Below are 18,137 nucleotides of genomic sequence, written 5' to 3'. Positions count from 1 at the left end.
TAATGCATTAGAGTAACTTCATAATTATTGTAGAATACACCATATTTCACTATAGCCTTTTACATACTTTAAGTTTAGTTAAATGTTTTCTTGTCTTATCAGAAGCACAAGCATTTGGCTAACAATTACAGTACTAAATCAGTCCACCGACGTGACTGTTCCTTATTATTTCCTTCCTTAACTGTGTGTTAAATACTCATCAAGACTTTTTTTTTTTTTTTTTTTTTTTTTTAGCTTTCAAGAGAGATAAAATTAGTAAAAACAGGTGTATCAAGAAGCAAACCTGAGCTTTAGGATCCTTTCTTAAATTTGCTGCCCTAAACCATGCAAATCTAGAAAAATACTGTTGTTCATATTGATCTTAAAAAGGAAACTTGATCTAGTGCAAACCATTTCCGCAGAACCTCACTTGCTCTTGTACAGAGTTATTTATTCAGGTGTTTGGTGGAAATGTAAATAATGAAGCCTCCTTTCTGCCACCCATAAAACCTTATTTCACAGTTGGCAACTCTCCATCTACAGCAAACTTATTAAAAAAAAAAAAAAAAAAATCTCTTCACAAACACACAAGCACTAGATAGGGTTTCAGCAGACAAGCATTAATGCTCCTGATGTAAAAACTTCCTCAGCTTCAGCAGGGGCATGATCAAGCCCTGATGCAATTCAGGTTACAGTAACAATATTGATGTTGTCTCTCATGAACACTCAGCATTTATTTCTCTAACAATAATGCTAATTGCAAAATCTCAATGCAAAATAGTCTATCACCTGCAGTTGAAGGTCACAATTAAGGAAGTTCAATGAAAAAATTGAGTTAAAATGTGGTTCGTAAGTTATAAATAAAAATACTGCATAAACTTGTTCATGAATTATGTATTATAAAGCCTCCCCTCACACTCCTGAGCAAATCAAGTATTTTTCATCTGATTAACCACAACAGCTGCTCTCTTTGGTGGCAGAAAGAAAAATTTTCATTTACCATCTAAAAGATTATTTTTCTCAAAAATAATATAACCCTAGCCAATACTTTAGTAATATGAGAGCTGATTGTTTTTGATACTAAAAGATATAAATCAAGCTTTAGAATATTCAGCTCACAGAATATTTTTCACCTTAAAATGAAAAAGGTCCAGACTACTTTTAGTACTTTTTAAAAAATGAATTTCATGGCTTTAAAAAAAAAAAAAATTAAAGAAAATGTATACAGTAATTGAAAGCATTAATTTAAATTAAAATCAAAATGCAACTCAAAAAAGTTTTACTATTTCCAGTCAACCTCATGTTGTCTTAACCTGCAGAACTGCCCTTCAGTAAAACTCACATGGCATATACATGCAACCAGGACTTAGTATTACAAAAATGCATTGGAATGGGAAGAGGCATCCATCGGAAAACAATTTCTTCCTCTTGGAAACAATCTAGTACCATATGAAGTTGGGATACAGAATATTAGTGTTTTGGCCACTTCAGAGTGAAGAGGAACTAGATCCATCAATCCCATGTAAGCACTTGCCACTTGGCTATTAAACAGAAGATGGACACCAGCAAATTATTTCATTTCTTTCTCTGAAAAAGAGAAAACCAAGAATAAGACCCACCCCATTTGTGAAGATATGGCTGCTGAAAATCTGCTCTTATAAAGGACAAACATACCAAGCTTAGGGGATTTCAACAGCCAGGAAAGGAAGATAGTTCCTTATATGACTTACTACATAAAACTGAAAACAAAAATACTTTAAAATTTTGGATTGATTTATCCATAAAGCAGCATAACATTGAGAAAACATCCCTCACGCAAAAATTATTTTGGTTTCTACCCTTAATTGTTTATCTCCCAAACTGAGATTGTATTTGGTTTGTAACTGCCTGCAATGAACAGCATGGATGCAAAATAATTTCACAGTGAAAACAAGAAAATTAGGTTTGCTACAGTGTAAGATAATGAACACAGGACTGGAAGATGTTGCTTAAATTACTAATTCTGGTTCCTTGTACTTACAAGCAACTAAGTTGTCTGTATTAATTCAAATAGATACTTGACCAGGATATGTACTCGCCACCACTCTATAATAAACTTGAGGGCATCAGTAAAGGACTGAAAGTCACAAGTGTAATGTCACAAGAAAAGATATCGAAGAGATCTGCTAATGTCCAAGGCTATCGCACTGACTTTGTAAGATAAAACTCCCCAATAATCTTAAGAAATAAATTATGGCTCGTTGTGAGAGACTGAAAGAGTTAATGTCTCAAACATTGTGGTGGGGCAAGTTCTGCTTAAAGACAAACCCTGCACAGCAAGGAACCAAGGTGAAAGCTCAGACATCAGCAACAGGAGGGGGAGGACGTGCTGGAGGGTGCGCAGCTCCCTGTTCTGAGAAGCTGTTCTGATACAAAGATCAAACAACGGCCACGTCTGCAGGGAAGGAAAAGTTACTCCCCAAACGACCCCCAGGCCCAAAGGCTCACAAACTGCTCATCAGCCTGAGCAGTTCGTTTGCCCGCACCCCTCGGCTGACTGAACCAACGCTGGACCCGGGACCGGTGAAATCTCTCCGTCATCTTCTCTCTTTCCTTTTCCTTTTCCTCAATCCCTACACCTCATCCCTTTAAGACATAAAACTGTTGACCAAGTCTGAGACTAAGAGTGGATCCAGCTGCCCCTGGGCCCTTCTCTGACGAGGAGTCTGGAAAGCAAGGGGGTCTGCTCTGAACCTCGTGACTTGACGGGAGGGATCTCCTTATTCCCTGAATCGATGTATATGGTTACCCTGGGTTACATGGTTTACAGAAGTAGTCTTATGCCAATTTCTGTTATGAGAAACTCCGCCACCTACTATCAGGCCTCCCCAGTTCAGTTTGCTTCTGTCATGAATAAAATCTTTAACTGATCGTTTGGTGTCATTTCACCTTAATTTAGCCTGAGGGAATTTTGAATTAAACACAACTCCCTGGTCTGTCCAGTCTGGGTCACGACACCCGTGCTACAAAGGCAGGCAGATAAAGCTCACACTTCCTCATAACTGGCTAGCTAATATGTTGCTTGCAATGACTAAGTAGGATTAATCCTATACTAGACTTTCCTGCTCTGCCAACATGCACCAAAGTATTCTAATAACCTGCATCTTGAACACTGTACACTTTATTATACAAACATGTCTCTCAGATGGCAGGAATGTCAAGTCCCATTCCTGAACAGAGATGATACTATCTTACCCTATTTATGGTAGAAACAACACAATTTCTATTACAACTTGGAGAAGTATTATCTTTTTCCCTTTAACAGATTCCTATGTGATTGGGCAGAGCAGTGTCATTGCCTGAATTACTGTTGTTCTACAGAGCAAAAATACATTTCCAGAAAAGAAAATTATAGCAATAGAAATGTTCTGCTTTTATTTTGGTATGTAACTTCAGGTAAAGCACCAAGAAACTACCTAGTGCTCAACTGCAAGGTATGCTATATAAACTAAGCCTGATTGCTTCTGATAAATAAGGAATACATGATGGTAAGTAGAGCATAGTTTTTTCCTTGCCAGCTTTCCTCAACAGTGATGTAAGAAGACTTTTTTCCAACAGGTTTTGTGCAGTTTAGCAGCCACAGGATAAAAACAGCCTTATGATGCCTCCCTAATGTTCTCTTTGAATGGGATTTCAAGTTGCAGCCATTCTGGAACATTGATTTACTCAATGATGCGTAACAGCTATAACTGGGGACTATTCTATTTTCATCAGTAGTTCTTGTACTGAGACGACAACCTATTTTCTCGGGCTAATGGCCATAGATATGTTTTCATGCCATGATATTTCTTCATATGACAGATTCTCTGATGGAATGTCACCATGTGGAACCTGACACCAAAGCATCTTCGTATACTATCTCTTGTTCTTGATGCATTTAATGCTCCTTGTATTAGTGTCAAAATCGTGCAGGGTCCTTATGTACTACGCCCATTATAAAAGTGCCTAAAATCACTGTACAGCCTTGATGCACCTGTGACAGACCTGCCCAGCTTGACTTACATTCTTACGCTTCTCCCACCTTAGCAGATATCATGCTCAACTTCTGAGTGGGCAGGCCTTTTATTTCAGCAAAACAGTTTCATGTTTAAAGACTCATGTTCTGCCACACTTACAGACTCTGGAGCTTTGATGAAGACTTTGGATTTACCAAGCTGGTATTGGTCAGGATCCATGTTGACTGACTGAAGAAGGTGGAGAACTCCTTGTTTCTCTTCTCCTTTCCAGGAAGGCCAGGTTGCTTTGGTCAGAATGGCGTACCTTAATGACAATAGAGAAGAGATTAAAACCTGACATCAAAGAGCAGCAGCAGAATACCACTGACTCTTAGTCAGTATTACCCTGGAGGAAGGGTTGACAATTTCAGCAGGACTTACAGAAACTTGGAGTGTGGGAAGATGCACAGTTATTAAGATGTTACTTGTTTAGCAAGACCAAACAACTGCAATGAGCACAAGTGTCCAGGAGTCTCCCTTTTCCAGATGCTAAGTTATTATTTGGTAACTGCAGTAGTTAATTACAGAAGTTCAGCTGTGATCTCAAGTCCAGGGCAAGGCTATTTACTAGTAATGACTTATGGTCCAGATTTAAATACCTACATCCTTGGTATTCTAGATTCATTTCCAAGCATGTGGCCGATTTCCCACTCAAGCCTTCTCTGTCTGTCTTATTCTTACAAAGGCCTTTTCTGTTTCTAATCAAGTGGCCAGCTCATGTTCCTATCCCACCTGTTCAACAGCTGGTCTGCATTTAGCAAGGAGCCATTCTTGGCTTTATCCCAGAAAGCCTTTGGCTTGGCCTCTGGTACAAGAGAGAAGATACAGTGATGCTGGTGCTACCTAGAGGGAACACTGGGAACTGACCAGATGAAGGGCTAGGGAAGGAGACAGGGCAGTGCTATAATAACCAGTCTTTGATAGGAAGGTGTGTGTGGTCTTTTGTCTCGGGGTATTCTCTTTAAGCCTTGAAAATGAGGTGGATGCCAGGTTGCAGCCCCTTTTAAACTGTCTGCTTTTTCAGGCTTAACGTGGGCTTTTGGAACTGCCAGGCTGGAGTTACAAAGCTGCCTTGTTCCACTGCCCACCAAGGAGCACGGATGGGCTTTAGCTGTCTCTGTGTCTGTGGATAAGTAGCTTCTCTAACAGCAGCTATTTAGACTCCTTTGACAATGGACTGGACAACAGCTAAATATGTTGTGACAAACTTCTCCCCTAAATCTTTTATGTTCTTTACTCTTGACATTTTTTTTAATGCCTTAAACATACCTGAGTTATATAAACTAAATCATGCTTATTAGTAAAACTATTCAACTAATGAAAAAAGTGATAAAGTATGGAGTTCAGTTTGTTGTAATTCCCAAGTCCTTGTTTCTTAAGAAGATTTAAGCAGCTCATAATAAAATGTTCTCAAAAAATCACACAAGGAGTTTAGAAAATTCATTAAGGGAATCTTCATTGCTCATTCTTGTCATATCTAAAATGTTATCCAGCCAGGAAGCAGAAACGGTGTCATGCAACTTAAATAACAATACCACACAAAGAAAAATAGCAAACAGTTAAAAAGGAACGTATCACAAAAACTAAACACCTCTGAATAGCAAGTATATGCAAAGAGAAAGCTAACTTATGAATAATTCAGTAGGATTCAAAAGGGTCTACCGATGTTAATCACATTCAAATCTATTATTAGTTAACATGCTCAGCTACTATGCATGACAGTGTAACAAAGTAGCTCCTACACAAAGAAGTATATGATACATAATCTATGTTTACAGACAATGGTACACATGTATTTATGTAACTAATCAGTATTATGGAATAAATAGATGCAACCTAGTAAGGAGTTGTAAGTTAGAGTAACTCCCAACTTATTTAACAGCTTCTTTTGCAGGTCATCATGTACCACCAACAGTATAGTTGTATGGGTGGGTCTAAGCAAGTCTGAATTTAAAGGAGCTGATGTTAATAAAGGCATTTGAAACTGCTATCTTCCACACAACAGAATTTGACGCTACATCTCAGCATGTTATGAATTCTTTCCTACGTCTTCTGAGCTGTAAAGGAGGGCACAGGAAAAAACATGACTTAAGACCTTTTAATATAAGTAAAGCTCCCAGGTACAAAGTAAGAATAGAGCTGAAATTCTCCTTTTTCATAAACTCATAAAACTGTTTTCCTGGTGTGACAAGTCTACAGGGCAGAAGAAACAGATTACTCTATAACATGCACCAATTAAGCATTTCACAATTTTATAACATGACAATTCTATCATTGTTCACTGCTGTTTAGAAATAGCACTTTCTTCTAATGTACTTGTGCACGCTTCCCATTAAACTGGTCATGTCACTATCCATGTATCTAGGTTTTTCAAGCTTCTGTAATTTGACCTTACGGAGGATTTCAGCACAAGTACTAAATGTGTTCTTAAAATGCTTCTGAAACAACTTCAAATCATGACTGCCCCCCCCCCAAAATTATCTATTACAAATTCACAGTAAGCAGTGAGGTCCTACATCTAAATATGGGAGTATGGCGTTCAGCTTTCAGATTGGTTATGCTTTGAAACACATAGGCCTTTTCAATGACTGTGGCTTTTTGCATGCAAATGTAAATTTTGTACATAAAAGTCTATTCAGCCCAGAAATCTCCACTTATACGGAGCTGCCAAGGAACACCCAATGAAAACAAGTGTACAAGCATGCATTTCCTGTCCATCCCATGCCTCAGCCACTTTTACTCACACTGACTCAGGGTGTCAGAACAGAGCTTGTTCTGGATGCTAGGGAACTGTGAATGGAAAGGTTACAGGAAGAGTTTTACTCATAACAAAATGTTAAATTTAACAAGACTAATTTGAAACAAACGGATGAATTCCATAAAGAATGATTTCAGTTGCCTGTGGATCTCTACATATGAAGTAAAGTATAGAAACCTATTCACCTTCTAGAAGTACCATGTAGCTTTCCTTTGTGCAGGCCTCTCAGGCAGATTTCTAGACCTGCACAACCCTCACAGTGTTCAACAACGGTGGAGGCTAGATTTAATACACATTATTAACCTCTTGTGCTGTCTCAGCAACAGTCTGTGTTAAGTAATGCAACCTGAAGCATACTCATGTTTATATGTCTGGACTTGAAGATTGTGAAGAAAAAGGGATTTTAAATTGTTCCATAATGAAAACTGAGTCCATACTTTAAGATATCCGTCTATTACTAGATGATTAAAACATTCTCTGTATTATCATGGAGCATTATCAGTGGCTTTGTTCTGGGTTGCCTCATTAATTATACTCCATTCCTTGCAACAACTGACTGGATTTTTTGTTTTATATTTTCAAACGTAACACAAAAACTTCCAACAAAAGCTATTTGTCATATAATGCCCCAGTTTGGGCATTTATTAGCTGTATGTCTCAATTTTCTGAAAAACAGAAGCTGAGTGTTATAAGAATCTTGAAATTGCTCTTATTTAAGAGGATTTCATTAGCTAGTGGAGGTAGTTAATAATCTTAACAGCTGGTCCTAAGACACTGAAAAAAGGATGGGTCTTACAGAGCTCTGACTTGCTTTCATTCACTGAGCAGCTGCAGTGGTTTGAGTTGTAACCATTCCCAGCTGTTTGAACACCAGTGGAAGGAGATACAATGCACAATTTAAGCTAAGGTTACTCTTTATGCTGAAATGGCTGAATGGCAGGCGTGTATTTCTGTACATACCTGCTGTCATTGGGAAAAAAGAGTTGGGAGAGCTAGAGCAGTAACATTTTAAACACAGGCTAGCACTTAGACACTCAGGTTCCAGGCTCTGCAGCTCATAACTCTAAGTTCCCTTAAATATTTTTAATTTTGAGGAACCCTCTCATAGCACTACAAAAAGAACTGAGGTCTTAGGCAAGTTTACAGAAAAATGAAAAGACTTTCAGAGACATAAAGCCAGTCTTTAAGACACTTTCAAATCTCTGTGTAACCTAGATCCTGAGCAAGGTAAATGGAGGAAAATGGAAAGGGTAAGTAGGAAATGAGCAGCTTTCAAAACTTGCAACTTCTTGTTTTCCTCCTCATCATATAAACAACTGTGCTGTAATACTTCAAAATGAGTATTACCTTACCTCTGCAAAAACTTCTTGAAAACCCGCCTGTAGGCATAGCCAGCTCTTCTTACTCGAATATTTTCTTTCAGACCCAAGTATTCCACCTGATGTTTCACCCTGTGGACAAAAACAATGCAAGATATACAATCCATTTTATTTCAGCATATTTGTGGATTGAGGTATTCTTTTTATATATTGAGGTCTGCATCATGTTTAAAGACTACTGACTTCCAAAATTCATGCACAGTTATATGAATTCTTGCACATTACTATGCATGCACACTGCATGGTAGGAAAAACATTCAAGGCAGGTAGACTACATTACTGAAATATATGTAGCAAGTTTACCTTAGCTTTTTTTCCTAGTTTAACTTCCCATCTCCTAACTAATTTATATATAAATTTCTTAAGTAATACTATTACCCATAAAAGGCCAAGTAACTGTTAACTATACAATTACATAGCTGGCATCCAAGGGAGTGGGAAATTGTTTTGTGTTCTTTTATTGTAGGTTTCATCTATGTTTTACATAGCTCAAACATCAACAGTAGCACACAGTAGCTCTTTTTTGGTTGTTCTGGAGAAAGGACCAAATCTGCTGGCTGCAGAAAGCCCCAGATGCCAAACTTTCATTACAGGAAGAATCAGAAAGAAGAAAGCCAGGCCAGTATATTCATGAAGAGCTAGTGTTCCTCCTCATTTTACCATGCTGCAAAGGAAGGATTTGAGGATAGGCACAAGACTGGCCAAAGCATGCCTGGTAAGCTTGTTCATGGCATACTTTAATTACAAACAAAAACTGAGTTGGTACTAGTCCCACAGAAAGTGTTAATGGCTGTGGAGGGACTCTGCTGCACATGTGAACTGAAACACCATTATCCAAACACCATTAAAGTTTCCTCATCCAAAACACGTTCATTTAGGTTCTAAACAGGGAACAAATATGTCCCCATGCATCTTAAAGCAGGAAAACCCCAAAAGAAAAAAGGCTTCCTTTTGGCACCTCTTCCTCTTTCTGGAGCTGTGGTCCATTAGTTTATGTTCCTTCTTACATATCCTGCTAGTCTACTTTTTAATGCTTGGAGATTTGATTTGAAGAATTTTGGTTAGCTTCCTTAACAATGTATGACTTGTTGTTTTCCTTTGCATTTCCTTAACTTCCTCATCTAAGTCATGTGGCTGGAAAAGGCAATGTCAGTTTTTAATTCTGAAATGTGGTGTTCAGAGGCTTCTGTTGCTGTTCTTTTATAGGGCAAATTATAAAAGCTTTAGCTTTCAGTCAGAAATATAAGTTGTTAAGATTTTAGTCCTGCAAGTTTAACAAAGAGTATATAAAAGAGCATTTTTTACATATCATCAAAAAAAGTAAGCCTGTAAGGTGGCATTTAATTTTGTTTTGCTTACTATTTCTCTGATTTTACAAAAGATTTTTCAAATCCTGAAAAACTCTGTTAATTCAATATTATTTCTCTAGCTATTTTGAAATGTTAAATTTCAATAGAAAGTGCATTGCCCATTGACACCCCCCCTTTTTTTTGGTTTAGACATTCTTTTCACATGACTCATAGTATAAGGGGAAAAAACTTTTGAAATCCCATGCTACAAATGACAAAAGGCTTTCAGTTATTTCTTCTTTTTAAACAACACTTACGAGAGGTGTTTGACTAAATGATGAGTGATAGTGCTCTTTTAGCTTATAATAAAGAATACTGCACATTTTAATCTTGCTGTGTTCAAGGAATAAAGTATATTTTGTACCCACTCCAAGAATTCTGGTACAGTAGAAAGTTGGTGGACAAAAATACATTTTCCTGTTTATAGCTTTTCCGCCTGTTCACATCTGGAATAATGCACTGGAGCATTACTCCCATTTTCTTACTGTCCTGCCAGTACTAGTGTCCAGCAACAGGGAATTTGAGACATTTTTCTGTTTTCCCTTTTCTTTCTGAGAAAAGGCACACTGAAATTCTCCCTCCAGGCATCAACCTCAAGCAGGTCAGGGTCTGGGAATTCAGCTAATGCAGCAATTTTGAATACAAGTCCAAGTGGCTGTGCCAGGACCTGAACAAAAACACATTTCAAGAACACCTCAATTTTTGGAATAACTAAGGTATTATACAAGGTTTAGATTATTACACAAGGTCTATGTTTCAGTGCTAAATATTCTGGAATTATTCAACAGCAGTACAAAGCTGGAGTGACGTGGCTTCTGCGAGCATGAAGTAAGACAGGCTTTGTAAAGGTTTTTTTTTCCTTTTTTAGTAACATTTTCACCATCTAGTAACATGCTACTAATAAGCAGATTAGATATACTATTCTCATCACATTGACTATGGCAGCATGTGTATATGATACAGCATTATGTGATCACAAAAGAAAACAACAACAAAAAAGCCCTAAAACATTCAGCAAAGTATCACGTAAACTCAGTTATGTTTTGTATTTCCCTCAACACAGAACTTTCTCACAGTAAAACTGTGAAACAACAAAATTAAGCTTATGTTTCAGTTGTCATATGCATATAAATTTCTTTTCCCCAGACATGTCACTAACTGCTACAGCATATGTACCCTATGTGAGGTTCTAGTATAACGTATGGGAAATCATAGTTTGAAATGGGGGAGAATATTAGGATTTTTAAACAGGGATGAAGGATTACCATTATAAGAACTACTTCCCTTTGTGTCTGAGTTTGATAGTCTACAATCCTTTGTATTTCATTTGTTATCAGTAGCTGCTGCATTAGCCAAATATCATCCTCATTATGGGAAAACAAGAAGAAATCTTGCCCGGTTTTGCTCCAAAAGGGGTTTCCTGAAAGCTGGCCTTTTCTCAAGACTAGGTTTTTGTTTGTTTGTGTCACTGGTTTCCTAGCAACACCTTCCACAGTAATAGGCCTGTTTTTCAATATGTAAATGATTTTTAAAGCCCCTCAACTTACACAGTTAAAAGTTTTAGACATACTTTTTCCAGGATCACTTACTTTCCTCCTTTGGTCGTCCCCAGTGTCAATGGAAAATTAAGTGCTGCACAGTAGGATTTTCAGGGGTGGGAAAGCTAGAGAAAGAGGGTCTACGTTTACTGCCAAGACCTAAATGACACTTTCAAATGCAGTCCCAATTGTGGCTTCTGTAACTGCTCTACATCTGCATCTAATTGTGCTAGTCTGCATGCCAAATGGCAGGAAGTGAATTCTGGTGTGTTGTTGATATGGTCAAGAATGCTTTCTATCAGACTTTGCAAGTTGTTTCACTGTGATAAAAATAACCACTTGCTTTATCAGCACTTTTAACAATACCAAAAGTACTTGGTATATAGTAATAAATGTTACCTATATTAGGACCTCACATAGTATACATAACGTACTGATGACCTACCTCAGTGCAAAAAAGAAGAGTATCTTTTTTCAGGTAATAGGAAGATGCTATAAAGCATCATATAGTTAAAGATGCCTTAAAACAGATGTGATAAACCAAACTGATGATTTAGACATCTATTTAATGTCTGTATAACCAGTCGGTATGATATTCTACTGACTTCTCTTTAAAGAGTTGCCTAATGAAACTTAAAAGTCAAGAAGTGAAAAAAGAACCTTCTACATTCTTGGCTATAGAGCCTTTTCAATAAGTTTGATACACCAAAGCAGATACAGACATCATGCTGGCTTTTTAGATACATAATAGAAGCTGTTTCCAAAGCATAAAGCAAAACTTAGAACTGACGTATAACGCATTTGGTGTGCAAATTCTGCATGGAAAACTGAGTCTTTAACATACCAACTGTGTTACTGTTATTCAAATGTTGATTATTCATAACTGATATGAGAAAAGCTAAGAACTGCATATCCTAACTGCTGATTTAGACCAAGTGACCACAGCTTATCTTCACAGTTTAGGAGAGGTCATGCCAGATTTCATTTCTGAAGGTTTTAGAGTATCTAGTTCTGTTTGTCTGTAGGCTGTATGGTTACAAATGATGAATTTTTGTGGCTTCTTTTGACTATTAGCACTGTTTCTCATCACATACTCTGCTTATCCATACCTGCTCTCCTCCCAGTCTCGAGACTTCTTTGTTTCATTTGGTTTGATGCAGCGGATGTAATGGGGTGTACACTTCATCAGGGTGCCAACAAGGTCATTTGCTTGTTTCTGTAAAATTGAGGGAAAACCTGTGAGAGAATTCTAAAAATTATCAACCATTTGCTGATGATGCAGTTAACTGGATCCAGTTGACTTTGGTCTTTCTCCAGAACAACCAAAGTGTCTTGGGATAATATGCACCTCATGAAAAATTTATCAGTAAATAAAAGGCACCATTATCTCCAGCTATATATTCTATTTTTAAACTATTATATAAAAATATGGAGTGACAAGGAATACCTCAGGTGAACTTCACTGTCAGGGTGAAATATGAGGAAAGAGGTTGATAAAATATCGATTTCCAAAGCCTGCAACTGTGTAATGTAAGCGTGTATTTTACAACCAGCCTCCAAAAAGACGCCTGCCTTCTAACCCTTGCATTATTCAATGCACATTATGGTCAGTAGAAAGACTTCTGTTGACTTCAGTGGGCGTTGGATCAGGCCCCACTGCATTTCTGCACTATAAAGAGACCAGTTATCTGTAGTTAATTGTAGGACATCAAGTGGCTGAGTGAAGGGGCTCATTCATTATGCACATGCAAGTACTATTATCACTACCATCAATTGCTCGTTTGGAAAATTCACTGCTGTAGAATGCAGCTGAACAAAACATTTAATGAACAGTGATGCTAGGCAAAACATGATTCTAACAGCTTAAACAATGCATCGCTTTGCAATCAAGATACTCCTGATGTCTACTTTTAAAAATGTCTGGACAGTAAAAAACAGCAAAGACTACTTTTTTTTTTTTTTTTTTTTTTAATATAGGTATCCATACACAAACACACACCCAAATATGCACATACTAGACATACTTTGATTTTACTGCCCGCAGTGGTAGGACGGCCCTTCTTGTCCACTTGAAGATTTTCAGGAAACAGAGCCTTTATAAAAGGCCTAGGAAAGAATTAATAAAGTAGTGTTGGCATAGAAAGACAATTCAATGCATGAATGTCAAGGAGTATGCTGTAAAAGTTGATAGTTGAGCAGAATATAAATAGCTATTTCTATTAATCTGGAGTTCTATCAAATCTATTTTAAGATTAGTATTTTCCATAAGCTTCATTCCTCATAGAGATCCCTTGCTATTTTAGCGAGCCTTGGAAGACACGATACCAGACTTCTAGACTCAAAGAAACGCACACTTCTTAAAAAGTAAGCATCAATTCATTAAAATACATAACAAAAAAGATGTTACTTTATATGTTAAAACAGTGCCTGTTTTGAGAGAATGCCAAATCACTGATGGCCTTTTTTGAGGCCAAAACAAATGGCTGTCATTATACCATTTGATTCTGACACTGCAGTACCTTACTTATTCAGATTTGCAACAAATTAAGGTCAATATAATGCAAGTGATACTGTTCTACTGCAGTGATGTTTTATTTCCACAAATGAGTTCACAAGTTGTGAAGTAGAGAAGTCAGGCCTTCTGCATCCATTTGAACTAACACGTTATTCCTAGCTTTAAGCAAGTTTTGCTTACGTACAAATCACTGCTCTGCATGAGTTCAATCAAGTCCATGAAAAGAACATCCCGATTTCTCTCGCAGAATCCATCCATATCATAAGATACCTGGGCCAAGGTGGAAATTGATTGTTTGTGGTAAGTTGAGAACCCAATAATTAAAGAAAATTTAAATTCTGTCCTCATCAGTAGCTGTTCTGAACTTTTTGGTTAGTCTGGTATAACTTAAAGATACTACAATGATCACTAAATCCTTGCATATATTATTAGTCAACTCTTTCACAACAAACAAAGGAATTTCATCCATATCTTTAAATTCAGTGAAAAAGACTGTTATGGACCTAGTGAATAGAATATGACACAAGTGAATTTAATACTAAATTTTATTGAAGAAAAATTTTTGCATAATAAGAGTTTACTGTTATTAACTGCAGGAAATCATGAATAGTCCGAAAAATATACCCAAAGAAGATAGAACTTTACATTACGTTCCCAGTTTTATTGGTATATCATCACCTAAGGATCATTTTTATATATGAATTCTTTACACGTACTGCTACTATAACCAACAATTAAGATTATAATTAATAAAAGACACGGGACATTTATTTATTGCATTTAATATTAAGTTCTGGTTAGTATGTTTGATAGCAGCAAGGCCCAGACTCATCTCTCGCCTAAGTAAGGGACATATGTTAGGGCATATTTGTTCTAAGCTTCCTACATTGTGAAAGGAGAACACTGTCTCCTGAGATAATCTGGCTATTTAAAATCAAAACAGCCCTCTACAGGGCTTCCCCCTTCCTTTCATTACCGTTCTGTTTCTTTATAAATACATTACACAGAATTCAGTGATGTTTTTCCACATTACCTTTCCAGCATAATGATGAATGATAAATCCCTGGTTCCAGCTGTTGAAATGTTCATGAGTCCCAATCTGCATCTGGAGTTTTTGAAGCAGTGTTTGGTCAGCTCCTTCTCCCACTGCATGCATTGTGGCACACACATCATCTAAAATGCTCATAATCCCTGGGGGATTCTAACGCATTGGAGAATAACAAAAACAGCAAAAGAAGAGAGGAAAAAAATTGATGCCATTTTTTCCCTCCAAACAAAAAATTATCTTTGCTACAAAAACACTAAGAGCAAAGTCACAGCAGGAAGAATTCCCCCCCCACAATCAGTAGAGTTCAGAGTAGAGATTAATTTGTACACAAGCATGCAAATAGTTTAAGGAGAGATGTCACTCTGTGTAATGATAGTGACAGTGGGAAACAATGGGGAAAACAATGATTGCTGTTAAAAACAAAACAAACAAAAAAAAAAACCAGAATGCCCAACATTTTAGTTTTTAATTCCTTCACAAAGCAATCTTCTTTCTCATTCCACCAAAAAATAAACCCATGTCTGAGGTAAATATTTAAACTCACATGCTGTAGTTTGACAAACTTAGAGCTAAATATCTAAGATTGTGACAGAAATCCTATCCTCTTCCTAGTTATCCTGATACAGATAGGAGATGGGCAAAATCTGATGTGCATTTAAGTGCAAGTCACTATAGTACTTGAACTACTGTTAAAATTATCTGGCTTACATGGGAACAAAGAACTAGCTGAAAAACAACCTACTTCTGTCCTAAAGGACAACTCAACGTTTGTTGTCACCCCAAATCAGAACATAAAGACTTTAAACTGCAGAACATTCTGTGGAGCAAAGACACAAAATTTATTTTATCTACAACACTTCCTAATACTTCCTCTTCACTTGTTTCTGCTTAATTTGCAACAGTACCTCAAGGGAAGCTGGTATTGTAGCTTCCCCAAACTGAAATACATCCCTCAGGGACACACAGAGAGCCTTATCTGATGTACAGTAGAATATGTCATGAAATTCATGATAAATTTAGGTGGATAAAATTTTAATTTCCATCATTATATTTTTTAGTCACACATCAATCACGCTATCTTATGGTTCTCTTTTTGGCCGCTATCTTAGATGACATATATCTTAGAGCTCCTATAAGACATCTTATGTAAAACTTTATATATAGGCTTAGTATGACTCAGTAACTGAACAACAGTATTTGCATTTTTCCCATGAACATTGACAGCAAAGCAGTTGCCCAAATATTTTAGAGAAAAATCTTGTTTTTTCCATCTGTTTGTTCTAAATACTTACCACTTTGTTCTCTATAAGGTCACACACTATTTTGTTGTTAAAGTAATCTATTGGCGTCCATCTAATTCCTTCTTGCACATATTCTTCCTGTTAAGTAAAAAGAAAGATGCAAATATTCCTTTGCACCGTGGATGTAGCACTAGATTTACAATGCACTATGCGTACACAAACTCTGCATTACTCATGTTCAGAAAGACTTGTCAAATGTGTGACTGGGGGGAGGTGGGAGAATGACCCTAAATGATAGTTAAATCCAGCGCTCTACTGCTTAAGAGATGAATCGGAATCCTCTGCCATCCCCACACATTCTTTTGTCATTCATAGCCCTTGAGTAGTAACTGAGAAGAGCAAGAATATTTCATCAGTACATTTATTGTCAAAGCACTTCACAAACAGTAACAAAGTGACTTTTACAGTATCTTGACAGTGCACCTAAGCATCCATATCCTAATCTATTTTAAAAATTAAGATTGTGACAGGCATATCAAGGATCAAACCCCCAAACCAACACATTTAGAAATGCACATGAAATGGAGACACAGCTCTACTTTTTATTTCTGTACACAATTACTTTAACCATAAAGACATCTAGAGACTGACTGCGGAAAAAAATCATACTAAAATTTGATTAAATTGACCCACTCAGTTGCACACATATGAGTTCAGCTAGACACTTAGCAGGTCACTTGTGTGCTCAACTGCAATTATCAGTTACTTTTATATAAAGGCAATTGTGTATGTGCATTCTTGAAAACATTGTCCTAAAGTTGGTGCCAGGCCTGAGCTCATACCGTGCACAATGCTTCTGTCTCAGCTGCATTCTGTCTGCCCTCCCATGCAGAAGCTCACATTCATGTAAAGTGAGATTCTGCAGTAAGACTGTCAGTAGAGAACTGCAAATACTTTCAGAAGTATTTTTGCAGTTGTCTCAGTGATCTATTTCATTCATATATATTAAAAAAAAAAAAGGGGGGCACAGAGGAAATTTAAGAAAAGTATTCCCATTTAACTGTGTGTCATGTCCAACGAAAGCACAGGGATAGAACCAGCCTGTAGTTTTCCATTTCTGTCAGTGAGTCAGAATATGCAGCAAGTCTGGGCAGGGTCATATGACTGCATTAGTACACCATATGATGGACTCACTTCTGTACCACTGTATCAGAGAATAAATGTCTGTAGCTGATGTGGTTTACGGTTTTAGGGTTAGCCAACAACAAAGGTCTTTCTTTCCTTTGTCTTGCTTAACAAGGCAAATTTTATTGTTAGCAGATGATGAAACCTCAATTTTTCTACCAATTGAAAAAGCATAGCTCATTTATGAATTCAAAAGTAATAAATGTCTGTTTACCTGTTCTGCCTTCAGTGTCAGTTCAATAAAAATCTGCTGTAGTTTTTCATTAACAAAGTTGATGCAGAACTGTTCAAAACCATTTTTCTATAGAAAAGGAAACAATTTAAATATTAGTCTCCTGCTTCATATACAATAATTCTTAGTTCTTGTGCTGGCAATAAGCTTCAAAGAAACACTGGCAATGATGGATGGGTTGCTGACTTTATAGACGTTCTGTGTAATCTCAGATGATCAATGACCTAGTTTCTTTGAAGTTTCTTCAGTGCTTCATGTTTCTTAAGTGAGACATTACCAGTGAGAACTCAATGTCCAGGAAGCTGGGTTGGGTTTTTTTTTTGCTTTTATTCTGGCCACAGGATTTGGGTTTTTTCTGGTTTGGATTTTTTCCCCTCTAAATAACAAAAACTCTCCCAGGTCAGATCAGCTCAAACTCTGAATATTACACTGCCTTACCTGGAATATTTCAAAGCCATAAATATCAAGGACACCAATGTTATATTCTTCATGGTCCTTCTCCATAGCCTTATTAATAGACTAATAAAACAGAAACAAAATGTAAAACAAAGTGTAGTTTATATATTGAAAAGATATATTAATATCCTTAAAACTTTACATAAAAATATTGGGTTTCTTCAAAAAGAACATTTTTGAATTGAATACAAATATACATAATAGGGTATTTTACTTTCACTTTTTAATAAAGCGTTATTAACAGCTAGGAAATGAACAGTATATTATCCTGCTTTCCAGGTTACTGAGCCTTTAGATCTATTGTTTGCAAAAATCTTTCCCCTTTGGTGTAACTGGCTCAGTTAAAGAAAAGGAGCCAACAAAAAAAGAACAGCTTTAATTCTGATATTTGATGCATTTTGCAGATGGTACCATGAATCTTTT

The 18,137-nt window shown here is 36.8% G+C and overlaps 1 protein-coding gene across 4 annotated transcripts in view; it reads right to left on the bottom strand.

The window, feature by feature from the left end:
- MYO1E (myosin IE) overlaps positions 1–18,137 on the bottom strand; it is a 132,814-nt gene that overhangs the window by 24,268 nt on the left and 90,409 nt on the right. For all 4 annotated transcript variants that reach the window (XR_003923545.2, XR_003923546.1, XM_030015384.2 and 1 more), the window contains 9 exons: positions 17,697–17,777; positions 17,241–17,327; positions 15,893–15,979; positions 14,586–14,753; positions 13,737–13,822; positions 13,062–13,143; positions 12,147–12,253; positions 8,124–8,222; positions 4,134–4,278 (listed from right to left, as the gene is read on the bottom strand). Coding sequence is in view for 2 of the 4 variants with exons in the window: in XM_030015384.2 (XP_029871244.1) it covers positions 4,134–4,278; positions 8,124–8,222; positions 12,147–12,253; positions 13,062–13,143; positions 13,737–13,822; positions 14,586–14,753; positions 15,893–15,979; positions 17,241–17,327; positions 17,697–17,777 (942 nt within the window). In the remaining 2 variants the exon portion in view is untranslated. The remainder of the gene's footprint in view (positions 1–4,133; positions 4,279–8,123; positions 8,223–12,146; positions 12,254–13,061; positions 13,144–13,736; positions 13,823–14,585; positions 14,754–15,892; positions 15,980–17,240; positions 17,328–17,696; positions 17,778–18,137) is intronic.

The sequence above is a fragment of the Aquila chrysaetos genome, chromosome 5 (genome assembly GCF_900496995.4).
Source record: "Aquila chrysaetos chrysaetos chromosome 5, bAquChr1.4, whole genome shotgun sequence".
Lineage (NCBI taxonomy): Eukaryota > Metazoa > Chordata > Aves > Accipitriformes > Accipitridae > Aquila > Aquila chrysaetos.
This window is presented reverse-complemented; position numbering and strand designations above follow the sequence as displayed.